The sequence below is a fragment of the Crocuta crocuta genome, unplaced genomic scaffold (assembly GCF_008692635.1).
Source record: "Crocuta crocuta isolate KB4526 unplaced genomic scaffold, BGI_CrCroc_1.0 scaffold179, whole genome shotgun sequence".
Taxonomy (NCBI): Eukaryota; Metazoa; Chordata; class Mammalia; order Carnivora; family Hyaenidae; genus Crocuta; species Crocuta crocuta.
In genome coordinates, this window is record NW_027551568.1 from 2,163,312 (window position 1) to 2,180,108 (window position 16,797).

A 16,797-nucleotide genomic window follows, 5' to 3' on the forward strand; every position below is an offset into this window, starting at 1 on the left:
GAGCGAGCGGCGTTGGCTCTCGGGGCGGCGCCTGGCCTCCGTCTGGTCCAGTGGCGTTTGGCCGGCTGTATCCTTTCTTTAGCATCTGTGTTCACGTCTACACTGGGGACTGAGCAGTAGTGCGTTCACCTGGGGCTGAGCCCTGACGCCACCCTGTCCTAGTCACGGGCCGGTCGGCTCCCCGGTCCCTCCGTGCTGAGCCATCACTGTCTGTCGGGCGGTGAGGGGAGCAGAGGTGCCACCCTCCCTCAAAGCCCGAGGGTTGCTTGAGACCTCGCAGCCCACGTTCCGTCCACGCAGCCGCCTCCAGCCTGCCAGTCCCCCTCGACAGGGTGGCGCCTGAAGGGGAGACGGCTGTTGGTGCAGAGTGGGAACTGGGTCCGGTGTCCGGGCCGCTGGTGGGAACGCAGCCCGTGCTCCCTGGCAGTGTGGGTGCCGTGCCATGTGCCGGAGGAACACAGAACAAGCGCAGAGGGGCCGCGGGGGTCCGCAGCGCAGGGACCCGCACGTGTGCCCCGAGCACCGAGCCCAGCGTCCTCTTCTCCTGAAGGTGTCCATTCACTCCGTGTGGCTGGGGAACAGCATCACGCCCCTGAGAGAGGAAGAGTGGGGGGAGGAGGAGGAGGAGGAGGCCGACGTCCCCACACCTGCGTCACCACCCACGTCGCCGCTCAACTCCAGGTGTTTCATCTGCCATTCGTTTCAAGAGGTTTGAAGTTTCCTACCAGTCATTTGATGTGTTTGGGGTCCCCCTTGAAACCAGGCTCTCCTGTTGTGTGCCTGCAGGAAGCACCGGGCCGGAGTCGACATCCACTCCTGCTCCCAGTTTCTGCTCGAATTGTACAGCCGCTGGATCCTGCCGTCGGGCTCAGCCAGGAGGACCCCCATCATCCTGATCAGCGAAGTGGTCCGATCTGTGAGTCTGCCTTCCCCGCCCCCCTGCCCCGCACGGGGCTCGTGACGGTGCACACGCGGGCAGGGGTATTCACACGTGCACCGGTGTACGGACACTGCACACTCACACAGAGTTTATAGTCTCTGGGAACCAGGAAGGGGCGCTTAGATTTTCACAGATGCAGGATGATCAAGTAGTAGTTCTTTAGCCACGGAGAGGCCGTTTTCTCCTTCCCAGTCCGTGGCCCAGAGATACCCTTGTAAGCACAGTGGGAGTGTCTAGGACTGTCCCATCGTGCCACGGGACTCAAGGCCACCTTGCTCATTCACGTTCGTCTCCTCAATGGCCCATCTCTTGGATGTCAGGTTTATTAGAAGAGAGTTGCCCAGACAGTCCCACCACCACTCCTCTTTGAGAAGCCCTGGTGTGAGCCTTCGTCACCTGTGGGCTGAGACTGCTGCACCCTTGGGCCCCAGAGTGTCTGCACGGGGGTTAGACCTGTCAGTGTGGACGGTACCAGAGGGGAAATCTGTGGGGCTTGCAAATGGTCCCTTGTTAGATGCCATGGTAGCATATTTGCCATTGTTCGGCCAGAAGTGAGCAAGAGTTTGAAGCTGAAGCCCCTGGGTCCCTGCTTCCTGCCCAGTGACCAGCCACCGCGAGCCATCCTCACTGCCTCTGAGGCATGGGCGTTCTCACCTGTGCCGTGGGGGCGCCTGTGCCCAGTACCGGCAGGCGGGAGGTTTTGAGCCTGGCTGTGCTCAGTACGCACCTTCGAAGGTTCTTAGGTCATTTGATATCTGGTCAAGTTGAGATTTTTAAGAATTTCATTTTTAGTTTGTAATAAAAGTTTACGGTTTGTTTTTTTTCAAAACCAGTAAATTACCAGCACCTGTAATAAAGGCCTTATTTTTTTTTTTTTTATTTATTAATCCACGTAAAATAACCGTGATAATTCTTGAGGTTTTGGTGTTGGTTTTTATTTATTTATTTATTTACATTTTTATTTAATTTTGAGAGACCGAGAGAGCGGGGGAGGGATGGAGAGAGGAGACACAGAATCTGAAGTGGCTCCAGGCTCTCTGGCTCTGCATTCAGCCCTTCATAGTAATGTCAAAGGACTTCGAGAAAATACCACCCTGTGGTCAGAGGAGAACCGAGGTCAAAAGGCAGATAGGGGTCTTCGTGTCACCACAGAAACAATTCTGACCTTGAGGAGCCCGGGGGCCCCTCCAGTGTCCGCCGCGTCCTCCTTCAGAACGGTGGCTGCGGGCGACTTGCTGAGCCCCGCTGGCCCCTCTGCGGGCCCGGGAGGGAGAGCAGCGCCCTGGAGAGCAGACACACACTCGCCTTGGTGACGTTTAGCTTCAGGTGTCCTGTGAAGAGGTGCATGACAGAACTGAACACTCTGGGGAGACAGGGAGTCGTCCATGCTTTTATTTCCGGAACAGCTGCCCCTTTCTGTGTCCCAGGGCTTCGGAGAGCCCGGCCCCTCCGCTGCCAGGAGGCCTCGGGTCTTGCCAAGTAGCAGTTGGAGAGCTCGGCGGCTCCCCCGCAGTCAGGACAGATCCAGGCGCCCGCCCCCGGAGGGCCGTGCAGATGCAGGGGGTTGAAGAAGACACCGGGTGGCCTGCTCTTCATGTTACCTGCTCCCGTGGGGTTTTACGTCTGTAGTCAGGGCCCCTGCCACTTCCCGTATTTCACTCCTCGGGGATGTTGCAACGTGCATTTTGGGCTTTGTGGTTTACTTCTGGTCTGGATGCTGTGTCCCCAGCTCCTGGTGGTCTCGGACTTGTTCACTGAGCGCACCCAGTTTGAGATGATGTATCTGGCGCTGGCAGAGCTGCGGAGGGTGCACCCTGCAGAAGACGAGATTCTCATTCAGTACCTGGTGCCTGCCACCTGCAAGGCGGCTGCCGTCCTCGGAATGGTAGGTGACGGGGGCGGGGGGTGGGGGCACACGGGGCCACCTAGCCTCATGTTGGCTGAATGTGTGGGCATAGCCTTGGCCTCAGAAGGTCTGACCCGGGAGGAGGGCGGGACGACTACAAGTTAACATCCCTGCCTTTCCGTACTTCCCATGAGGCACTTGGTGGCAGGTGGGCCTTGGTTTAGGGCTCCTGTACCCTTTGCTCTGGATCACCGTGTGTGGGTAGGGGAGCACGGCTGGCCCTCCTCCGCAGTTCCCCACGTTGCCCCCACCCCCTTTGCTGAAGCGCTGCTGACTCCCAAGCTTCCCACCAATAGACCTCCCTGCTGGGGACCTTCTTACCCCAGAAACCCTGCATTTCTCTCCCGAGTCCTGGTGCTCTAGTTTGTTGTTCGAAGGAGGGAACACTGCCTGCTTTTGCGTCCTTTTACTCTGCATCCAGTTGGTCAGAGCTCAGCCGGTCCAGCATGCACCCATTTTTCTATGTGTCCGTCACCTCGCGGTCCAGGCTAACCGGACGTGATGCGAGCATGTGAAAGCGTTTGCACGGGGCCTGCCCGGTCAGCGTGGTGGAGGACACAGTCCGCCGTGAGAGGGGAACCCAGTAACCATGGGGCCTGTGCTCACTGTGGCCTGGGGTCCACCTTCACGCTGGCAGTAGAGACTCCTTCATCCACTGCGCGCGGGGGCTGCCCGCTGCCTCTCCCGTGTTCCCGCGCAGTCCTGTCCATCCCGTCTCTCATATGACCACAAGGACAGCTCTCCCGCACCTGGTCTCATGGTGAACTCTCGTCTGGGCCCCTGGAGGCCGAGACCAGGTCGCATGGGACATGACAGAGCTCCGAGCCCACGCGTGTGGCCCAGCGCCCTGACTCTCGCCCCTTCCCGGCTGGGCTCCCCTGTGGAATTCATCCCTGTGACCCCAAGTGCCCAGGCAGGTATCACCGTCCTGGGTGGCCGGAGCCCTGGTGCCACCACAGGGGAACAGAAACAATGGGCCCTCGGCCTGCCTTCTGTGAGCACAGCACTTCAAAGTGTGCGCCCTCGGGGCGTCGAGAGACAAGTCAGAGCAGCTGGATTGAAGGGTCCTTTTGTCTTTGTGGGGGGTTCAGCTGCTGGGTTCGTTCTCATTAGAATTGAGTTTTTGTGCTCAGGCCCAGATCCCCCCAGACAAATGTTGTGTTGTCAGTAGGTCAAATAAGCAATCCTCGTTTTCTGAGAAGACCCTGAGGCAAGATGATGCATGGACGCGCCACCCCCCTGCCCCCCTGCCGGGCGCGCACTGGCCTCCGTGCCGGGCGCCGCGCTCCGAAGCTGGTCTTTTCCTCCTGAGGCACTTAGGCCATGCGGGGAGACGTGCGTCCGCCTCTGCCGGTCCTGGTGCTTCCAGAGCAGGGACTGGGTGCACGGCGGGGCGGTCCTTAGAAGGCGACTGCCCTTGGCCGGGCCTACGGGGACCCTCGGGTGGCCGTAGCCACCTTTCCAAAGGGGTGGCTCGTGGAGCACTGGGGTTACCCCCACCTCCACACTGTTTACTGTGGCACCTCTTCTCTGAGAGGAGCGTGTGGGTTCCGCTGCGCCCCACTCTGTCGAGGGTGCTAATGGCCACAGGTAATATTTTGATTGAGGTTAGTAAAGGCTGCCGTTAGGGGTCCCCCAGACCACCCTGGGTTTTCGCTGGGAGGATTCACATACAGTCACGACTGGGACTCACCCCAGTGAAAACAGAGCAAGGTCAGCACATGTGGGTGACCGTCCGCCAGCGTCCTCTCCCGGGAGTCAGGTGGGATGCGCTCTGCTCCCTGGCAGCGCATTGTGATGACGCCGTGGGGTCTCGCCTGTCAGGGGGCGCATCCGAGACACAGAGCAGGGGCTCTGGCCAGCGGCTGGTCCCGCAGGCCCCTCTCCCTGGTGCGGCCCAGCTACAGACCCCGGGGGGAAGGTGTCCGCGTGGACGCGGCATTGGCGTGAACGGGTGAGGCACGGGGGCTGCCCTGGTCACCCAGCCAGCGGTCCGGACGCCCGCCCGGGGGACTCTGGAGGGCCTGCTCCCGGAGCCCCTGCACCCAGTCTTCCTCGGCAGCGTGAGGTCAGCCCCCCATTGGTGCCTCCTTTCCGTCGTGGGCAAGCCTCTGCTCTATGCCTGTGTGTAGGACAAGGCGGTGGCTGAGCCTGTCACCCGGCTGCTGGAGAGCACCCTGAGGAGTAGCCACCTGCCCAGCAAGGTCGGGGCCCTGCATGGCGCCCTCTACGTGCTGGAGTGTGACCTCCTGGATGAGACAGCGAAGCAGCTCGTCCCAGTCATCAGTGACTACGTCCTGTCCAACCTCAAAGGGGCGGCCCAGTGAGTGGGCGTGGCTGCAAGGGGGCCCCAGCATGGACCGGGGGAAGAGCGGGGTCACATGCCAGGTCCTGGGGCCCGTGGGGAAGGGGGCCGAGGTCCCAGCGACATGACACACGCCGTCACACGGGCCCATGTCTCCTGGTTTCAGCTGCGTGAACGTTCACAGCCAACAGCACGTGCTGGTGATGTGTGCCACCGCCTTCTACCTGATTGAGAACTACCCGCTGGACGTGGGCCCAGAATTCTCCGCATCCATAATACAGGTGCGCAGCCGTGGGCCCTTCCTCTGGAACAGAAGTGTGTGCGCTCTGTGCCCTGCAGGCGGTACCGTCAGAGGAGCAGGCACGGGCGACAGAGACCTGACCCGGAAGTCTTCCTTGTGTTCAGATGTGTGGGGTGATGCTGTCCGGGACTGAGGAGTCCACCCCGTCCATCATTTACCACTGCGTCCTGCGGGGCCTGGAGCGCCTTCTGCTCTCCGAGCAGCTGTGCCGGCTGGAGGCCGAATCCCTGGTCAAGCTGAGTGTGGACAGAGTGAACGTGCACAGCCCACACCGGGCCATGGCGGCCCTGGGCCTGATGCTCACCTGCATGTACACAGGTGAGCCACGGGGCCCCAGAGACCGGCCCAGCCCCCCGTGCCTGCAGGGTCTGTGCCCCCGAGCTCCGAGCATACAGATCTGCTGTGCGAGAGTGAGAGAAGCATGCTCGTTCTTGGGACGCAGACCCCAGGACCCCCCCTAGTGCTTCAGGGACGTTCTAGAGCAGGGGGCTTGGGGTTACTGGCTCCAGGTCGCATTGCCATGTAGGCGCAGAGCCAAGCCCAGGGAGCAGGTCTGCAGACTGACCCCTGCCCGCCCTGGGCCACTGCGAGCTCCTGGCCCTTGACCTCACCCCGTCTCAGGCTTTGTTGAACCCCTGTGGTGAGTTCAAGGCTCCGTCTTCAGAGCAAGTAACAGTACACAGTGATTTGTTTCAGGAAAGGAGAAGATCAGTCCAGGCCGAACCTCAGACCCCAGCCCCGCCACCCCAGACAGCGAGTCAGTGATCGTGGCCATGGAGCGGGTGTCCGTTCTTTTTGACCGGTGAGAGACGACGCCCGCCTTTGCCCAGAGCCGCCCTGGGCGCTCCCCGGGAGCGGCTGCCCTCACACGCACCGGCTCCCTTCTCAGCCTCGCCCCTGCAGCCCATGCCCCCCACCCCAACCACACACACACACACACCTGGCTCAGCTCTGCAGAAGTAGGCAGTCCTTGGGCCCCGGCACCCAGGACTGTGGGGTGTCCCTCTCCCGTAAAGGTGGGGGTAGCCCCTGTCAGCGTGGAAGCATCGGGTGGGGGGGGGGTGTCTGGTCTGTTGACCAGATGGATGGAGTTCTGAGCAGTAACAGAGGCATCTGGGGGCCACTGTTGCCTTTGGGCGGGGAGCTTCACCATCAAAGCAGACTCGCGCCCCTTCCCCCCGCCCCCGGGTCTGGGGAGCCCAGCCCGTAAGCACCAGCAGCCCCAACTCCGGGAATTGTGTTCAGTAGACTGGGGTAAGGTTCAAACAGCAAACGGAAGTATCTCTGACAGCTTGGAACAAATCCCTGCCACCCCCACTGTGTGCACTTGTGTCCAGAGTAGGCTCAGCTTACCAGTTCTGGAAAATGGGTTGGGCAACTTGTCAGGCTATTTCCCCAGGACCATGGCCTTGGGAGGCCCATCCGGCACCATGCAGCCTGGCCTGGCCCTCTGGCCCAGTCAGCCAGAAGCATCCAGCTTTCTCTCACAAGAGCATGCTGAGCCATGGCTTCCCCACGTCTGCCCAGGCCGTGTGAGGTGTTCTGGAAAGCTGGGCACTGTGGTCTGTTTCTCTGTTGAAGTTTAAAGTTAGTGTTTATAGCCACCTTCCATTCCGCACACATCTGTCAAGCCCGAGCACAGCCAGGTGACGGGCAGGGGAGCCCACGCTCGGTCCCTGCCTTCATGGACCTTATGTCCCAGGGCTAACAAAACATACCAGCATTTTAGCGAGTGCTGTCAGCCATGCAGCGGGCTTACTCTCCACACGTCAGGTGGGGGACACCCAGTTGGCTGGAGGTACCTTTTAAGTGTGGCTGTCGTCCAGAGCAGCAGCCTCGCACAAGCTGGGCCAGAGCTGGCACGCAGCAGGCGGTCCAGGCCCTCTGAGGAGGCACAGGCCCGGTTTCTGGGTCCATCCCGGCACCTTCTCAGCGGTGTACAGCTCCTCCACGTGCACCGCTCGAAGTGTAGCCCATGCTGTGCGGGGCAGCGGGGGTGGGGCACCAGCGGGAGAGCGCACGGGCGGGGGTCAGTCACGAAGGGCCTCGGCGGACTGCGGTGCTGTGGCATCAGTGCAGGTGCCAACACGCCCATAGCACCTGGGACGGAAACGGAACAGAACGTGGACAGCGTTCTCCTTACGAGTTTGTGTTTTTTATCTCTCGTGTCACCATTTCCAACCCTTCTTGCCTACAACTTGACACGACTTTGAAACCCCTTCTGAGGCATCAGCCCACACATGGGTGGGGTCTGCGAGCCGTGCGTTTATCTGCAGGTGGCAGCTGAGGCCAGCAAGGTGGGGGGGCGTTTGCTCTTGTAGGTAACACTCTGTCTCAGCACCTCCCAACTGGCATCAGACGCGAGGCCCTCTGGGGTGGGGCCAGACTCTGACCTGTGTGCCCTCCTTTTAGGGTCAGGAAAGGATTCCCCTGTGAAGCCAGAGTGGTGGCACGGATCCTTCCTCAGTTTTTAGATGACTTCTTCCCACCCCAGGACGTCATGAACAAAGTCATTGGGGAATTTCTGTCCAACCAGCAGCCATACCCACAGTTCATGGCCACCGTTGTGTATAAGGTGAGGGCACGGGGTCAGGGGCCAGGGGAAGCCCTGACTTTCCAGACCGAATGCCTTTTAGCATCTGGGTGCGCTGACCCGGTGCAGGTGCCGCGGGCCCCACTCCTCGCCCTGCAAACTGCTGCGCCCCTTACCCAGCACCCCTGCGTCGGGGGCGTTGTGGCCCCTGACCCTCTGGGCCTGCCGTCCTTCTCAGGTTTTCCAGACTCTGCACAGCAGCGGGCAGTCGTCCATGGTCCGGGACTGGGTCATGCTGTCCCTCTCCAACTTCACACAGAGGAGCCCGGTGGCCATGGCCGTGTGGAGCCTCTCCTGCTTCTTCGTCAGCGCTTCCACCAGCCCCTGGGTGTCTGCCGTGTATCCTTCCTGTGTCCGGGCCAGGGCGCAGCAGCCCCCGCTTATCGGCCCTGTGGTCCCTTCTCTCGGTGTCTGGGTTGATATTTTGTGTTAAAGTTTCTGAAACCTAACCTTTGCCGGAAACGCAAACGTCAAAACCACATTTACCTTAAGCCTTAGGAAGGTGCAGCGTCGATAAGAAAACGCCGCCCACACCGTCCAGGACTGGAGGGAGGGGCAGCACCCGGTCCCTGTGGGCCTCCCGCCCAGTCCCCAGGCGCGGCCCCATGCAGCTGGGGCTGCGGCCGATGCTGCTTCTCATTACTCCTGTCATTGTGCCCGTGTCGTCCTCTGGGGTAAAAGGCTTGCGGGAAGCTCCAGTTCCCACCCCAAAGACACTGGCTGCCAAAAGGGGATGTTCTCCTTCGGCAGCTTTCCCCCAAGACACAGCAGAGCCTCTGAGCAGACGGCAGTCCTGCTGCTGGCGGCCAGCCTCGCCCGGGGCTGCCCGAGAGGCCCGGGCAGGGGGGCCATGGCTCCGCCCGCACGGCACGGGAGCGGGGCTGCTGGGAGCGGCCGAGGCTGGTGCCGCACAGGGAGCGGGGCCAGGTAAGTGGCACGGAGTGGAGCCCCTCGCCGGAGGCCCTCCCCCCCAGAGCAGGACCGCGTCCGTCCACCTTCCCCGCAGAGCCGGCGGGAGCCCGAGTGGGAGCCCACCTCCAACTGCTGCTGTGCCATCCGGGTCCGCCGGCCGCTGCTCCCGGCGGTTGTCCGGACTCCTGGGCCCCGACCCGTGTCAGGCGTGGACAGCCTAGTGCGGATGGGGAGGCATGCCTGGGGCCCCTCTTCCCTCACACGAGGCTTGCTCCCTTAACTCCCCAACCAGCCTTCCCCACGTCGTCAGCAGGATGGGCAAGCTGGAGCGAGTAGATGTGAACCTCTTCTGCCTGGTGGCCTCAGACTTTTACAGACACCAGATAGAGGAGGAGCTGGACCGCCGGGCCTTCCAGTCTGTGTTCGAGGTGGTCGCAGCTCCGGGAAACCCATACCAGCGACTGTTGACTTGTTTGCGGAACGTCCACAAGGTCGCCTCGTGCTGAGCACCCATGTGGGGCAGCAGCAGAGCCCACGGGCCTGCCCGCACCGGCGTGGCTCCACGCACAGGCCCCGCTTGAGTCACGTTGTGGCCGGGCAGGAGGTGTCCGGCTCTGCCCCGTGGCAGAAGGGCTCTCTGGCGGCGGGGCTGCGTGCGGGGATCACACGCAGCAGCGTGGCCGAGCCCGGGTCCCCGCGGGGAGCAGGGGTGGCCGCGTCACTGACTCCATGCTGCACTCGTGTTACACGCCTGCCGACCGGCGTCCCCTTCTTCCCGCTGCCCGGCCTGCTCCTGGTTACCGGGTCCCGGCTGCTCTGGCGTCTGGGACGGATGTCCTTGGTCCTGCGGGCTGGCTGTCAGCCTCTCTGCTGTTCGTAGGCAGAAGGTGGCGCCATCGGCTCTTGAGAGCGCTCCCCGTGGCTCAGCCGGGTCCGGCCTCCGGCACTGGTGTGTGCGGGTGGGGGGCTGGGGGCTCGACACCAGCGCCACGCTTTCCTCTCTGTTTTCTTCTCAGGATTGAAAATTTAATTATATCAGTAAAGAGATTAATTTTAAGGTAACTTTCTATGCCCATGTAGAGTATGTGCATCGCAAGTGTGTGCTGCATGTGACAGCTCCCGCGGAGCCTCCCCAGCCGGTCCTGGCCCTCCCCTATAACCACCGGCGGGCTCTGTGGCGCACTCCACCCTTCCTTACGCATCCACATCTGGTAAGAGTGTACAGACGGTTGCTGTTCTGACATCTGCATCATCGTTCACACGGCCACACGCTGGGGATTGGCAAGTGCCCACTCCTCTGTCCTGTGCACGCACCACGCCTCTGTACCCACCACAGCGCCCTCGTCCTTAGCGCGGACAGCTCCAAAGTCCCCGCTCAGCAGTGAGGGACGGCTGTGCTGGCAGTTGGCTGACAAGGCCGGCCCTCAGGGCCTCCAGCTCCCGTCCCCGCGCCGAGGGTGGGCTGCAGTCTGCCCGGGGCTGGCTGGCCACTGCTGGGATCTGCTTCCCACGTGGCGCCTCTTGTGTGGTTAGGGCCCAGGTGTGGGATGGCGCTATGTTTGTCTGCGCCCCTCCTGGTCAAGAGCTTCTTGGCAACCATTAGGGAAAGGCCCCAGTACCTCCTCGGCCTCTTTTCCAGCCCAGCACATCTGCTGGGCCTCCTTCCAGCCCTGGAGGGCACAGATCTCTGCCCCTGGGGCTGTGGGGGGGCTCATTCAGGGAAAGGGGCAGGAAGGAGACAGTGTGGGGCAGTGACTGGCTGGCCCATGGTCCCTCAGACACGGGTCACTGGACCAGCTCTGTTTCCAGCCCCAAAGTAGCCAAATCATTCAATGCAAATGAGGCCTGGACATTTGGGTTGACCTTGGCTTAGGAGCTCGTGTGCCCGCAAGTGGGGCTGTGCTTGCCGTCGGCCGCCAGAGGCGGGCCAGTCAGGCAGGGGCCACCGTGCGTGCCGTCAGTTTGGTCGTGAGTTTCAGCGCAGGCAGCGTTTTGGGTATTTCACGTGGTAAGTGCAGATCCTTTGGAAACTGTTTTCCAGAGTCTGCAGGGGAGGGGGAAGAGGGGTCTTGGCATGTGGTGAGTGGGCATCTGTGCAGGTCTGTCCCGGCGTCCCACTGCAGCACACACGCCCAGCTGCTGGGCTCCCGCGAAACTGCCTGCAGACCCCCGACCCCTCCCTGCCCCAGAGCTGCTGTTTCCTTCCTGCCCTTTCCTGCTGCAACAGTTTGGGGCCTCCTGGGGTGTGGGGGTTGCCGCCAGCCCCCACCGGGCCCCACCGGGCCAGGGCATGAGTGATAGAATTGGGTCATGTGTTTGATGCGTGGGGCTGTAAGGGCACTTTAACAAGGAGGCAGTGAGCGCTGTCCCTCACCCTCTCTGGGCTCCCGTGTCTCCTCCTGCCTTTTCCCACGAGAAGTCTGCTAGAACGTGTGTAGAACATGTATGAGTGCAGGGAAGGGCCCAGAACCTGCAGTCTCCCACCCGTCACCTCAGTGGCCTGGAGATGGGCGCACACGGGCCTGATGCTGTGCCTGCTGAGTTTACGTTTGTCGGAAGTTAACGCTGTGAACGTGAAGTGTGGAGGCGTTCCCTTAGAATCCATTCCAGGGGACTCACTCAAGTGTGATTGTGCTTCCCTTGATTGCCACGAAATAGTCAGTTCTTAACAGGGGCCCGGAGCCCAGCTCTGGCCACAGGGGCCCTGGAGACGGCCTGTGTGCTCGGGACATGGGGGGAGTCGGGGAGTGAGTTCTTTCAGCCACGGGTGACTGTGTATGTGCGTGCAGGTGTGTAGTTCTGAGTGTGTCTCAACACGCAAACCCGCAAGGCCACCAAGAATGGGCGTGTAGGTTCTTTGTAGAAGTTGGCATTTTATACACGTGTCCATGGAGTCGGCTGCGTGGCGGAGGCCTCTAGGAGCGGCGTCATCACTTACTAAATTCCTGTTGAGGAAGGTCCACCTGGTCAGCTCTCTGCATGAGGAGTCGGGACTTTGTCAGGTTCCTAGAAGCAGTAATCGTATCCTCAATCCAAATTTTGTTGAAAATACTAATTTGGCAGGTGTGTGTGGGGGGGTGTTTTTGTTTTCCTGCTGAAATTATCAGGATGGACTTGAACGAAACCAGGGCAGAATTGTTTGGCAGTGCACTTAAGCGTGTCTTCTCCAGAAACGTGCCTCCCTGCCCCGCCGCCCCGCCGAGGCGGCCAGGGCCCTCCTGCCCTTCCACGTTTTGTCAGCAAATGGATCCTTCGCGGAGGATGAACGAGGCTGAGCCCTCCAGACACCCAAATGCAGCATCACAAGGCCTTGCCTCTTCAAGGACCCCCGCCGTGCCCAGGCACCCCTCCATTGCCGGCTGTCACTTCCTAGGCCCCAGGGCCGGGGGTGGCTCCTCGCGGGGAGCCGCACCGAGCCCTGTTGCTGGCTCCGTCGGAACGGACTCTGAACGGCGGTGACTGCTCTTGGCCACCTTGCAGGGAGCGCTTCCTTCTACTGCAGCGGCTGCAGGGGGCTCTGGGATGGGGGGGAGTGGAATCCATTTCCTCTCGATACTGTGAGCGTCCTTGCTTTCGTTTTTGTCCTTCCCTCTCCGGTGACTCCTCGAAGCCATGGCTACCAACCCGGGGGATAGTGGGGTGGTTCTGTCTGTGGGGCGACCGGCAGGGGCGGGGCAGCGGTGTGAGAGCCGCCCAGCCTTGCTGGCGAGCTCAGGAGGGCTCTGCTGGTGCTGCCGGCCCGGCATGGCTTCCGCGGGGAGCGGCCCGCTCAGGCAGTAGTCATCAGTGAAGGTGGCCTGAAAGGGTCAGGGGTCCCTTTTCCCTATGCACCTGTCACTTTTAATGGAGTCGAAGGAGCCCCCCTCCCCTCAAGTGCTTCTGGGAGCACCTGGCCCTGAACAGTCACTGCCGTTTCCTGGTGCAAACTGGGTGTCGACCACCGGCGCTGCAGGACCGTGGCCTCGTGCTCATGGGTGTGAGCTCGTGACACACCGCCACCACCATCCCCGCACGCTGGGGGCCAGCAAGGCTGTGAGGGGCACGTCCCGGAGCCCTGGCCCGGACCTGACCGTCCGCTCCCAAGAGGAGAGGGAAGGACTGACAAGTGGCGTGTATTTCAGTTTTTTAAACTACTGCGAACATTGTGTATCTGAATTAAAGGGAATGACACCACACGCTGCTGTACGAGGCGTGCTTGCTTGTGGGGAGCCTCTCCGTGGAGAGGGGTGGCTGGGTGCGCCCCAGGGGGCCCCCGCAGACCTGAGCTGCTGGGGTGCCATGGTTCCGGGACCCTGGAGGGTGGTGTGGGCAGCACAGGCCCTGAGTGCTTGTAGGGCCGTGATGCGGGCTCCCGGGCTCCTGGCCCACCCGTTTGGGTGTGTAGTGTTCCTGCTTCAAGTACTTGCCGTCCCCCAAGTCATGCCTACTCCATGGAATGGGGCACCATTCTCCTGAGCCCTGGTTGGGTCCCTCCTTGGGAGCCATGGCAGTCGATGTCTCGTAATGTTGGGGTGCAGGGGTCTCACCCAGCAGCCTGCACAGACAGCCCCCCCAAGGGTGCCGTGGGTTCCTGTCGGGCGGGGTGGCCTGCCCGGTCCCCCCGCAGGCGGCCCCAGAGCCCATGCCATGGGGGGGGGGGGGGGGGGGGGGCCGGCAGGGAGCNTGGGCAACCTGGCCCCTGCCCTGGGCTGTAGCGGTGTGCCCAGGCACACGGGCTTCCCGAGTTCTGCGGCAGCTCTGTGCACCTGCCATCGGGGGCCACGGGACCCTTTGTCCCTGCACAGGGGCGGGGACCGAGTCTTTGGCTGCTGGGGCTCCATCACACTTGATGGGGGTGACTTCATCCCCCCAAACTTGTCTCCTCTGTGATGCAATTCCAGGGCCTCCGATGGTACCTCGGAGACACCAAGGCTGTGTCCCCCTTCCTGGTCCAAGCACGGACAGCCGGCCCCTGCCTGGCACACCTGAGCACACTCAACCTACCTGTTCCTTCCAGAACGAAAACGGCCCAGAGTCCCTAGTGTGAGTGGGCTCTGCGGCTGCATGTCCCCGCTCGCCCTCCCGCCGCTGTGGCAGGGGACCCTCAGTAGAGGGTGAGACCCTGCTTTTCTTCAGAAGCCTCTGAAGCCCTCCTAAGTGGTGTTGGGGGCTGTGCCTTGTCCCCGAGGAAGCCTGGCATTGTCAGAGCACCACTGGGTAAAGCGTTCTGCTGGTGCCCGTGGGTAGAGGTGGGCCTGCTTGGTGGTGTCCCCCAGACTCGGAAGCCGTGAGCATTTCCTGCAGTTCCCCCCAGTCTGGGGGCCTTACCGGCCCAGCCCCTGCTCCTGGCTGCATGGCACGTCCCACCAGCCTCCCAAGCAGGAGACCCGGGGGCCGCCGGTGGCCATGTGCTCTAGAGGCCCTGGAGCCCACAGGCCCAAGGGTCTCTGAGGGTGTGGGTGGGCCCCGTGGGGCCACCGGGTGTTGGGGCCTGCCCACGGAGGCAGAGGCTGCAAGGTACAGGTCTGGGCTCCCCACGGACGTAGGGACAAGGGCAGTGGTGTCAGCATGGTGAGCTGGGCCCCACAGCCCCTACGGCCTGCGCGATGCTGGGCCACTTAGGCTCCTTCCGCTGTGACCCTGCCACGCTCCACGTGCCTCCCTGCCTGCGTCCAGGCCCAGCATTTTTTTTTTTTTAATGTTTTATTTATTTCTAGGAGAGCGAGAGAGACAGCGTGAGCAGGGGAGGNAGCCGGCACTAGGGCCCTGGGTCAGGTCCTTTGCCTGAGGCCTGTGGACTTCCTGGGGGACCTTTCAGTCACTCACTCACTCTACAAACATCCAGACCGCTATGTGCCTGGCGCCCAGGCCTGAAGCAAGAACCCCAGAAGGGGCAAGGGGCCCCCGAGCGCCCACATGCACCCCTGCTGCCCTCCACCGGGGGGCCTAGGCGGAGATGCAGGGACGCCTCCACACCCCCACACTCCAGGCTTAGCTCTTACGCTCTGGGCTAGCTCGGGTCGAGCCTCTTCTCTCCCCGGTCAGGTCAGAGGAGGACCCTTTGTTAGCCGTGGTGGTTTTCAGCCTGAACTTCTTGAGTCCCTGCCCCGGTTCAGGCCACCGCCAGAGCCCCACAAAGGCCAGGCAGGCTCACTGACGGCCCGTGGGCGCCGGAGCCTGGCTGGGCATCGGCCTAACGGGCAGGTGGGGCTGAGGCCTGTCCAGCAGGTGCAATGGGCTCTTAGTAACAAACCACGTGAGCTTTACCTTTGCATTTTGAACTTGACGCCTTCAGTGGTGCATTCTCTCCATAGTTCTCCGTGGCCCTGGTCTCCTGCCCTGGCCGGCCCTCCTGCAGACCTCCGCCGGCCAGCCCCAGGGGGTGCTGGAGCCCACCCCCAGCCTGGCTCTCACACCCACGTTTCTCACCACCTTTCTTACCACCCCCCCACCCCCCTGGGACCGTCACTCTGTCACTGCCCGGTCCCCTGTGTGCTCCAGCCCTTCTCTCCTCCGGCGCCCCCGCCTCCCGCTGAGCCAGGCCCATTCCCCTCGTGTCCGGGTGCAGAGCTCGCCCGTGTCCTGCAGCACCTTCCAGCCCTGCTGGCCGTCCGTGGCCCTGGCCCTTGAGACCTTGGGATGGAAGAGCCGAGTCCAGCCCTGGCAAAGACCCGCCGAGAGAGCGCGAGGGCCCCACAGCCAAGGACCCCAGCCACTGCCGGCAGCCACTTTGTCCAGGGTCAGCATTGGGGGCCCCCCAGGAGACCCCAGGAAACGGGAGGGAGCATTCTCCAGGCACACGGCAGTTTGCAGGGGCATGTGTGCCCCGCCGAGGACCGTAGGCACAGGAGGGTGGCCGGCCGGTGCTCCTCCCAGAGAAAACACAGCACAGGGTCAGACTCGGCTTCCAGCTGCTGACTTTCAAAGCCTGGCCCAGCCCCTTGCCCACAGGGTGACCTCGCCTCTCCACCCCTTGACCTTTTCCTTTATAAAATGGGAGTAACAGTGCCAGCTTCTTTTTTAAAAGTTCCATGAAGATCAAAGTAGAGATCGCTTGTATATAGTCCTTAAAACAGTGCCTGGCTTTCCGAGAACACTCAAATTCTTATTCTTTCACTTTTGCCAGTGTTCTTAACCCAGGGTCACACAGGTCCAATAGACATGAGGGAAAGAGAGAAGGACCAGAGTGGAGTAGGAAGACTTCAGAGAGGAGGTGATGTCAGAATAGGGCTTTGAAGAGTGAACAGGAGTTTGCCAGTAAGTCCAAAGGCAAAGTCTAGGTGATTGGTCTCCTCATTTGTTCGTTTCTTTACTCAGCAGGCCTTTACCAAACCCTTTCCTGTGGGGTTCTGGGGATACAAAGAGCACCCCACCAGCCAAGTGCTGAGCAGGGTGGTTCGGACTGTGGGGGGGCTGCCCAGGGTGGGAGGGACACACACACTGCCCACACGCAGCCCGGTGCCCTCTGGCCTCAGCCCACATCAGCCAGGTCGCCCTCCAGCCCCGCCTCGAAGGAGGGAGACAGGCGGTCAGATGGGGGCAGAGCGCGACTCCTGCCCAGCCTGGTACTGATATGTTTACGTTTCCCCTCATAAAACGTGAGCGTGTTGGCCAGGGGACCCTGTGTGGAGCACGTGACGGGGAGGCGAGTGTCATCGTGCCTGCCGCTGCTGCGGGTCCTCGAGGACACCTGCTCCGTAGCGTGTCCCCTCTGCGTGCACCTCTGCACCCCACCCCCTCCCATGTCCCTGGGCCCTCGTTTTCTCCCACACTGACTCCCTGTCTCGGGCTCTCCCGGGGGCCCCCCAGCCCGGGTGCATGGGGCGGGGCAGAGGCAGGGACCGAGGCTGGGACCCCACTC

General features: G+C 62.0%; 2 protein-coding genes across 2 annotated transcripts in view; both read left to right on the top strand.

Annotated features, from left to right (window-relative positions):
• HTT (huntingtin) overlaps positions 1–10,019 on the top strand; it is a 131,105-nt gene extending 121,086 nt beyond the window's left edge. The window contains exons 59-68 of the mRNA XM_077750593.1: positions 551–681; positions 787–916; positions 2,670–2,825; positions 4,979–5,169; positions 5,318–5,432; positions 5,557–5,770; positions 6,149–6,254; positions 7,865–8,027; positions 8,224–8,384; positions 9,250–10,019. Coding sequence (XP_077606719.1) covers positions 551–681; positions 787–916; positions 2,670–2,825; positions 4,979–5,169; positions 5,318–5,432; positions 5,557–5,770; positions 6,149–6,254; positions 7,865–8,027; positions 8,224–8,384; positions 9,250–9,463 — 1,581 coding nt within the window. The 3' untranslated portion in view covers positions 9,464–10,019. The remainder of the gene's footprint in view (positions 1–550; positions 682–786; positions 917–2,669; positions 2,826–4,978; positions 5,170–5,317; positions 5,433–5,556; positions 5,771–6,148; positions 6,255–7,864; positions 8,028–8,223; positions 8,385–9,249) is intronic.
• Positions 10,020–14,000: 3,981 nt separating this feature from the next.
• MSANTD1 (Myb/SANT DNA binding domain containing 1) overlaps positions 14,001–16,797 on the top strand; it is a 9,095-nt gene continuing 6,298 nt past the window's right edge. The window contains exons 1-2 of the mRNA XM_077750594.1: positions 14,001–14,050; positions 15,053–15,192. Coding sequence (XP_077606720.1) covers positions 14,001–14,050; positions 15,053–15,192 — 190 coding nt within the window. The remainder of the gene's footprint in view (positions 14,051–15,052; positions 15,193–16,797) is intronic.